The following is a 10,299-nucleotide window of genomic DNA, read 5'->3' on the forward strand; positions in this document are numbered from 1 at the left end:
AATCTTATGTATATATACCGGTATATATATATATATATATATATATATATATATATATATATATATATATATATATATATATATATATATATATATATATATATATATATATATATATATATATATATATATATATAACTCTTCACTAAGGAATATCCTACTCTTCACTAAGGAATATCACCCTACTCTTCAGTAAGGAATATCTTACTCTTCACTTTGGAATATCATTTTGCCCTTCTTTAAGGAATGCAATCTTACTCTTCACTAAGGAATATTATCTTTCTTCTCATTAAAGAATATCATCTTGCTCTTCACCAAGGAATATAATCTTACTCTTCATTAAAAAAAAATCATCTTACCTCCACTATGGAATATCATCTTACTCTTCACTAAGGAATATCTTACTCTTCACTAAGGAATATTATCTTATTCCTCATTAAGGAATATCGTCTTACTCTTCATTAAAGAATATCATCTTACTCTTCACTATGGAATATCATCTTATTCTTCACTAAGGAATATCATCTTACCAGTTAATTTGTTGCATTGTAGAAGTATCTCGTTATAACGAGTTAATTATCTCGTTATAACGAGTTGATTTTCTCCTTTTAACGAGTTAATTTTCTCGTTATAACGACTTAGCTTTATCTCCTTATAACGAGTTATTATCTCGTTATAATGAGTTAATCATCCCGTTATAGCTAATTGATTATCTCGTTAAAAAGAGTAAGTCATCTCGTTAAAACGAATTAGTTATCTCGTTATAACGATTAAATTATCTCGTTTTAATGAATTAGTTATCTCGTTATAACGAATTAGTTATCTCGTTATAACGAATTAGATATCTCGTTATAACGAGTTAATTATCTCGTTATAACGAAATAATTATCTCTTTATAACGAATTAGTTATCTCATTATAACGATTTGATTATCTCGTTATAATGAATTAGTTAAACTCGTTATAACAAGTTAGTTATCTCGCTATAACGAGTTAGTTATCTCGATTTAGTTTTCTTGTTATAACGAGTTAGTTATTTAACGAATTAGTTATAAACGAATTAGTTATCTCGTTATAACGAATTAGTTTTATAACTTGTTATAACGAGATAATTATCTCGTTATAACAAAATAATAAGTTGCCCCTTTAATTCCAAATTTTAAATCAATTTAGGAATTAAAAATGGCTGTAGTCTTAATGCCATTGAAGTTTAGTTGATAATTACATGTATCAGTCGTACTTAACTTAAGAATTGATATAAAGTTGCAAATCTAAGGTAGTCCGATCCTCAGGTTTATAAAATTAGCAGTTAAGTAATCAAAAATACTCATAAAAGTATCTCTGAATCCACAAAATTATGTAAGTTTGTCCACAGTATTTCTTTAAAGTTAAAGATTAAAGTTAATCATATTATATAGGGGAAATTGCCAAATCTCCAATATTTTTGCAGAAAAAGCGAATTGGAATATCTGCAGTGCATTTTCTAATTGCAAATTGATCAACAAATATATTTTTGGTTAAAAAAGAATAGGTATCCAGGCATTCAGAGAATTTGTCATGATTTTTATACTTATTTGGTATTTTTTCTATTGCCATCATATATTCTATAGTAAATAGTGTAAAAGGCTTTTACTATCATTGCAAGACACCACAAATTACTTCGTATTTCATATCATGCTAATAAGCATTGGTATCTAAGCCTGGATTCAAGAAAATCTTATTTCTCTAAAACTGTATTAATTTTTTTTTTCTTTTATAGGGTACAAATATCAACTTTCATAAGTCCTTTTCTAAGATTTCCAAAACCCTTGAATCTTATAAAGATTAATAAAATGAAAATTATTGCATGAAAAAATTAAATTTTCAAGCTTCATTTTAATGCATTTCAAAATTAATCATTAATTTTTGGAGTTATCCTTCCTGGCTGAGGATCGGATATCCTTAATTTGCGATATGGTTTGAATAATATTAATATCGAACTATCTTGCTGTCAATAATTACAATTTGATAAGTATAGCAATCTTTCTTCGAACACATTTACACATTTACAGGTGAACGTCTCCAAGAACACAATATAAAAAAATAAATTGCCAAATGTACATGCTTCAAAGTTTGGTAATTTATGTATGACAATTTGCTCCGATAAAAGACACTATTTTTTTAAATCTATTCTGGATGACTTATTAGGCTTTCATAATCAATGTCTATGACTTCTTATCTTTCATAATCAATGTCTAAGTACCTAAATTAATATATTATGATAGCAAGCTAGTGCAGGCGTTAATGCAACATATATTATATACACTTACAGTGTGTTATATATTATTTTGAGACTTAGAAATGTTTTGAAGAAGGGGGATATGGAGACATCAGCAGTTAGGTCTTGAGTGTCAAATTCGGGGCTACTGCCCACTCATAACACAACATCACGAGGCAGTCATAACTGCATCTTTTATACATAAACGAGCTACAATCACAGGCACAACACAACGCCTCGAAAAACAAAAAAAAAAAAAACAGTTTGCTGTTTTTCAATAAAATCTTTATCACACACACTTTAATACAAACTATTTGAATCAATGGTTGCTTTCTATGTATCGCAACCGGTCCGTCCCATCTTTTATAATTAAGTCAACGTATATTTTTAATATTTTTGCAGAAGAAAATACATATACTTCCTATCACTTTAGATATTTCAACTTTAGACCAGTTTTTATCTCAGATATATAATAGTAATGAAATCAGAACGAGAAAAATTAACTCGTTATAACGAGATAACTAACTCATTATAACGAGTCAATCCGAGAGAACTAACTCGGTTATAACGAGATAACTAACAAAAAAAAAATAGTTTGCTGTTATAACGACTCGGTTTTGATAACTAACTCGATATATCAACTTTAGACCAGTTTTTATCTCGTCAGAACGAGATAAATTGATTCGTTATATCGAGATAACTAACTCGATATAATGAGATACTAACTCGTTATAACGAGATAACTAACTCGTTATAACGAGTTAAAAAAATTATATCAGAAATGAGCCAGCTTTTGTATATATCTGCAATCTGTAACAAAACAGTTTTCTAAAGCTATTAAATATTTTATCAGCGATCTGTCAGTCACCATGCCAAAATGGAGGTACGTGTGTATACCCGGATGTGTGTGTATGCACCAGTACACATACAGGACACAGTTGTGAGACTCGTAAGTATAACTGCAGTAAATTAGAAATGAAATCTTCACACCAAACACTGTCTTCAAATATGGCAAGCCCTTTTGCTATTTTTTTGGAAAACAAAATTTATCTTAAAATTGCAGAGATACCTATCATTTTAGAGAGATATCTCCAAACTTAAGAGATATCTCTCATTTTTAAGAGAATCTCTGTGTGAAAGCAATATCTCGTATACTTAGAGAGATATCTCTTTATGAGAGAGATATCTATTTTAATGAGAGATATCTCTTCCCACTTGACGAGATATCTCTTTCTCCTTGAGAGATATCTCTTTCGTGAAAAGAGATATCTATGAACGTTAAAGAGATATCTCTTTCACCTAGAGAGATATCCCTTTTACTTTTGGAGATATCTTTTTTAAAGAGATATCTCTTAAGTAAAAGAGATATCTCCTCTAGTTTATCTTAAGAGATATCTCTCAAAGTGAAAGAGATATCTTTCAAAAGTTTCGAAAAGGGATGTCTCTAATGCAAAAAGAGATATCTCTTTTTTTGAAAAGAGATATCTTTCTTCATTATTTTTATATAAATTCCATTTGAAATGGCTTCTCCCTTTACCGGACGTAAGCTTTTTATTCACGGAAGTACATTAAAGTATTTTTAGATTTCGACATATTCATGATATTCTACATTGTAATAGCTTAACTAAACATGAAAAGTAATTCAGTGTTGTCTACAGTAGACTTCAAATGAGTAATAGTTTATTATTTCATAAGCTGAGAAAATTCGGTCCATTGCATTTGAGATTTCATGCTTACTTTCGTTTTCCTAGATATTAAACTTTTAGCATTTTTTTTATCAACGAAGTTGATTATATTATTTATTGTTTCAAACAAGGGATTTATAGCATTTTTGTTAACATAGTACATATATTATTCTGAGTATTGCATGCTTTTCTTGAAAAGCGAAATTATTACTTCCTGTTTTGCTTTCGTTTTAAAGGGAGAATTAATTATTTTATTTAAAGGATGACTGGAAAAGAGATATCTCTTTCATCAAAAAAAATGTATCTTTAGCTTTAAAAAAGGCTCACATAAACAAAATAATATTTTATGATCTAGCATCATAAACCCATTTTTAGAAAAAACTAATATCTGAAAATTTCAAAATGTATTTAAATACATTTCTCCATGGATTGAAGCAAAAGGACACTGAGATCTAAACATTTTAAAATGCTTGTTAGTTATTGCTATCAAAGTACACGCATTTAAAAATGAAAATCTTAAAAGGCCCATTAAACCTTGATGTTTTATGTTACAGCTTTATGTTCCTACCAATCGCCCTGCTTCCCCGGCACGTGTAATAACTCAGTAGATTGTCAATGTCATCAAGGGTTTACTGGGAGGGATGGAAATCAACGCTGTAAAACAAGTAAGCTACTGTAGTTAAGGTGGCATATATATATGTCCGCAGATTTACATCATCTTTGTGTTATCTTCATTAATTTTACAAAAATTGACGCACACTAAACTTGAAGCAATGTTAACTTTTCTGATCAAAGAGTGTCCTTCATATATGATCCTTGAGAATGTATGTTTACAGTGACGTCAGAGATGAGTCCAATTATAACGCAGTGTACCTCCATTCTCGCTTATGTTGAAAGAACTGGTAAGAGGAGGGAACTGTACCGATTTGTAACCGATTCCTCTGAACCAAACTCTACAAAAGTAGATACAATGTGGGTAAACCAAAATTATTACAACTACATCAACGTCACATTTGCGGCCATTTCTTCGGCACCAGACAACGTAGCCGTTCCTAAATATGTAAAACAGTTTAAAATGGGAATCATTTCCGGAAGAATAAACCTTATTCATCACAAAGTTGGAAGAAGAGGTGAATTTATGATAATTAACATCTTTTGAAATGACAAAAATGTTTTTAAAAGTTTGATGTAATATAAATTATCTTAGAAACAGGAGTTAATTTTGTACTCTAATCTGTATTACTAGATAAAGACAAACCATTTATTAGTCGAAATGATACCATCGACTGTGAAAGCAAGCCGGGACCCCTCAGCCCAAACGATGATGTATTTCACTGTAACTACACGGATGTTAACTTTTACAGACAGCTAGAAAATGGAGACAAGTAAAACACAACTTTTTCTTTACAATTTGTGTGAAAATATTGGACCGTTCGTTACAATTATTAACAGCCTACTTTTTAGGAATATTTTTTAAAAAGACGTCTTTAAAAAAATCGCTTCTGATTGGTTTTAAGTTTATTGCTTTATGTATATCTAATATTTATTTGTATTTTGCTTAGTTTAACCCTGACGGTTTTTACTGAGAACGGGGGCTTTAGAGAATTAATAGGGTCATCTGTAAACAAAGACTTTTTTATCGGCCGGATGTCCACAAAATCTACAATGTTCCGGTTTGATTTGGTGAAGCCATATCATTGTCTACTAGACGGGGCATGTCAGACAACAGCTTTTGATGTATCAGAGGATATAACAAAGGTAACATGGTCTTATCCAACTCAAAGAAATAATTCAATGCATGCAAATCAACAAGAAAGTACAGTAAAACTATTCATAAACCCTTACTGGATGTAAAAATATGATTTGAATTAATATTTTTTTTTCATAAGTCACCTTTGGAATTATCATGGCAAAACTGGGAAGATGAGCTTTCTGGAATCCAAGAATACAAAATACAGGTGTATCAGCTGAAGTTCAACACAAGCAACCTAGCAGAACCGAATCCCTGGCGTCCAGATGAGGAAATATCCCTGACGCCATTGAAAACAAGTTACACCTATACCCCTAAGAGGGCAGGGATGTATTCCTTGGTACTTAATGTAATAGATAAAGCCAACAATACACAGCACGCCCGCACCTTGGTCTTATATGACCCTGGCTCAAATATTACTTTGTCTAAACTACCATTCAAAGCAGAAAGTGCAGCATCTGAAACTAACTATCAGTGGCAGAATAATCTCAGCAACAACATTATTATGTCGTGGAAAGGACACTTCCAAAACAAATTTCATGACGACAATAAACTTTTAAATCCAGTAACACATTATAGACATTTCGATTATGAAGCAAGATATGAAAAACAAGTTCCATACCAACTTGATGATAACTCAGGGAAACGAACACTTGCGGAGATCCGGAATGTTCACGGCATCGTGAAATTTGAATATTTCTACAGACATGGCAATCAGGGAGACAAAACCCCACAGACCTGGTATAGGGTGAATGATACATTTTCTGAAACACAGACATTCAACATTGAAAGAAAAGATGGCGATACCATTAATTTCTGGGCCAAAGCCACTGACATCATGGGGAATACGAAAGTCGACTTGTCAAAGATTTTCTTCGATTCAAGCTCACCAAAGAGTTTAAAACCCTCTGATGTTACATTTACAAAGAATGTCAAAAATGCCACCTTCGCCTTCTCCAGTCGGTAAGAAATAAAACTTCTCATTTTTCTGTATTGATTCTTTTTGAAATCAGTGAAATTAAGAGGATACATTTCTAAGTCTTTTGAAAATTGAGATCGCCATTTATAGCCCATGTATTTTCTCAGCCTACAGGTAGAGGCGTTTGACAGACAGAGTGGTATACATAAAATACACGTAGAACTAAGATCTAACAGTACTAACAAATTATTCCATGAAAGCGATATTCCAGGAAATAAAACAGAGGTAAGGAATTTTTTGTTTGAATATTTGTTTTATATTTTATATTAAATATGATAGAAAAAACTAAGACTAAATGATGTCTGGTGGTTTATTGTTACTGTAGGTGGATCCTGGATTTAAGACCGGATACACGACGTCCGTAGGAAGCTTCTTTTATTACCGTCATGATGTGGACATCAATAACTGCTGGATGGTTGTGTCGAAGGAAAAATTCGCCCAGGAATTTGTCTTACTAAATCTTACTGTTTACAACATGGCAATGTTACCAACTTCCTACATCCAGACCGTGAGAGGATTTAACAACCTTCGAAACTAGAAATCTTTTATGTACCGTAACTCTGTTCAATATGTTTATGACCTCATTTAAATTTCTTTTACAGATTACAGATGTAGCTTCCCTAAACGGCATGGATGAATGTAAGACATAGTTGTGTAATCTTCAGAGTTTAATATATAATTACTTTTCAAAAATTAAACTGTGTTCAGATCCCAAAATAAAATGCATGCATTAACCTCATGTTTACATTTCTGGTTCTTGATATCAGTACCTCATCTCTTTAGACTCTGGTCCAATAAATTTAACTATAACTGCAACCTATGACAACGGCGTTCGTCTGAATTGGATCGTACCTCCAACTTGTTACGAGAGGTCAAAGGTTATAGTACAGTTCCGGTCATCCAGTGGTCAAGTTAACGTCCGGTTTGTAGATAAGGACGCCGACTGGTTTGATTTGACAGGACTGGATCCAGAAACGAGTTACAAACTGTCCTTCGTCACAGAATATGGTCCTCAGAGGAGTGACCCTGTATTCCTACACTTCAAAACAGCCGAGGCACCAGCTGCTCTGACCGGGGGAGCAATAGCAGGAATTTCTCTTAGTAATAAACATATAATTATACATCTCTCTCTCTCTCTCTCTCTCTCTCTCTCTCTCTCTTAAACAAAACAGTATGGTTACTTTATAAGTTTTTGGAATATGCCATAGTATAGCTTAAGAGCTTCCATTTTAGCATTTTTAATCATGTTGGGGGTGATTGCCACCATGTTCGTTCTGTGGCGCCTTGGACGTTTAACTGTTGTAAGAGAAAACATTCAACACAGAGTAACAGTGGTCAGAAAGAACATCGCAAATAGATTGACAGCCCATGTAAGTGATGCTGTCTAGTCTTTGAGTTATTTATGATGTAACCATTCAGTTTTCTTGCGGGATATGCCGAAAATTGTAAATATTCGGCGATAAATGTAAAATACAAGATGGTTAAGTCTTTAAGGTAATGAAATTTTAAGTGATTTTTTTCTCAGTGTGATTATAATGTAAATCCGTTGTCTGCAGAATCCTGGCTATGATTGTGATGATATATACGTATTTGGTCAAATGGATTTCAATAAAACAGACAATTGGATATTACCCAGTTCCGAAATTGTGCTGGATGCCATGTTAACGAATGGAAGATTTGCAGACATCTATAAAGCTAGACAAATAGTCGTAGCAAAGACTTTGAAAAGTAAGACTTTTACATAAAAATACCATACAAGTAGCTGTATGCCCAATCAATAGCAAATGATTTATAAGATTAATAATTGATTATTTTAAACAAAAGAAAACATGGGCTCGCTTTTGAACGTGATTACATGTAACACAGTAAGACACACAGATATTTAAAAATTGAAAAGTATGTTAAATCAAAGCTTCCTGGACTGCTCATGTTGCTTTTCATTATTAAAGAATTGCAAGAGTATGTACTATTCGTAAAATATTAAAGATCTTAGGAGATTATAGGTTAGATTACATACAGATTAATGATAAAAAAAGATCTCCAAAAAGGACTGTATCCAAAGGACATTCAGCTAATTATGCTTACTAAATGCTTCGTCCATTCATCGTTTAAGGTACAATTTACCTTTGAGATTTAGATTTGTCTGTTTTTCTTTGTTTCCATTCCTATATTAGTGAAGGCTGAACACGGAGTAGAGAAAACATGCGACTGAAGTTAAATGATCAATGAGGAATCACGTTCTCTCTCTTGTTTTTATAGGTGGCTACAGCGAAGAAAACGTGCTAATGATGAAAGCAAAGATCAACTTTTTTGGGAAAGAAGTTGGAGAACACCCAAATATTATCCATTTCCTGGGCGCTGTCGTTGATAATGAAGCATGTTGGTCATCACTATTTACTGTATTTTAGAAAAATAAATTGCCATTGACATGAAATGTCATTTTTTTTATTGATGTTTTAATAAAGAATCATAAAGTTTCTACATACATTTTGAAGTGTAAAAGTAGCTTCTGACACATCATTTAATTTTGATGTTTTAAACAGAATGGTAAATGTCTACTTACGTTTTGCAGTTGGACCATTCATGGTTCTAGAATACTGTGAGAAAGGACAACTTCGAGATTGGTTGTTACAGAAGAAAAATGCCTGGGCAGAAGACACTGAAGAACAACTACATCGTATTGTATACGGAATCTCTAAGGGAATGGCATTCCTCGAATCCAGAAAGGTTCTGGTTTGATTGGTGGCCTTTTATGTACATGTATATGAATTATAAACTGTCTTAAAATTAGTAGACCACTAAGTCAATTATTTTTACATATTATAGCTTGTGCACAAAAGACTTGCTGCACGAAATATTCTGTTGACTGAAGATCTGGAGCCTAAGATCTATGGATTCGGACCTGAACCACCGCAACAACAGGGCAACGAGGAAGAAAAGGATGCAACATCTGACGAAAAGGTTAAAGACCAGTAGCTTCTTAGTTTTTCCCAAATTTGGAAACCCGATGGAAACATATGGGAATCGTGACATCAGTAGTTTCCATATAGTTTCCATTTTATGGAAACCACATAGTGGTTTCCACATAGATTCCCGACATGGAAACAATCAACCTGTGGTTTCCCTTAAGTTTCCCAAGATAGGAAACCATGGAAACATGCCCCGGTGGTTTCCATGTAGATTCCCGACATGGAAACAACCAACCTGTAGTTTCCCGTAAGTTTCCCAAGATAGGAAACCATGGAAACATGCCACAGTGGTTTCCATATAGATTCCCGACATGGAAGCCACCAATGTGTAGTTTCCCCCATTTTTCCCAGGTAGAGAAACTTTGAAAGTATATCTCAATACTAACCCACCTACTTTTTATTCTACAAAAAGTTAAATATTTTCTGATGTTACCATATGCTTAACAATTATAGAAATATTTTAAAAGTGTTTACATGCTGTATCAAAATAATTAACTTCCCTTCAAACAGTTAAAATAACTAGATGTGTATTTCTGTGTAATAAAATGTAATATTTCAGCACCGTGAACGCAATTCAATTTTAAAGATTTATCACATAAGTTTTGGTAAACTCGTATAGAATGCGTGAAATGGAATAGAGAAAAGTAAGTGCAGTTATGT

The 10,299-nt window shown here is 32.5% G+C and overlaps 1 protein-coding gene across 1 annotated transcript; it reads left to right on the plus strand.

Moving 5' to 3' along the window:
• Positions 1–3,080: 3,080 nt before the first annotated feature.
• LOC134265848 (uncharacterized) lies at positions 3,081–9,650 on the plus strand (the record flags this gene model as incomplete). Its single annotated transcript, XM_062748074.1, has 15 exons — positions 3,081–3,205; positions 4,496–4,606; positions 4,778–5,071; positions 5,188–5,326; positions 5,504–5,699; positions 5,831–6,654; positions 6,778–6,895; positions 6,996–7,178; positions 7,273–7,309; positions 7,454–7,771; positions 7,904–8,040; positions 8,227–8,398; positions 8,930–9,049; positions 9,243–9,397; positions 9,497–9,650. Coding segments are annotated over 15 exons (3,079 nt in total), but the record flags the coding sequence as incomplete, so codon positions are not given.
• Between the last annotated feature and the right edge of the window lie 649 nt (positions 9,651–10,299).

The sequence above is a fragment of the Saccostrea cucullata genome, unplaced genomic scaffold, assembly GCF_032062105.1.
Source record: "Saccostrea cucullata isolate Sc308-1 unplaced genomic scaffold, CSIRO_AGI_Scuc_v1 ctg21358, whole genome shotgun sequence".
Taxonomy (NCBI): domain Eukaryota; kingdom Metazoa; phylum Mollusca; class Bivalvia; order Ostreida; family Ostreidae; genus Saccostrea; species Saccostrea cuccullata.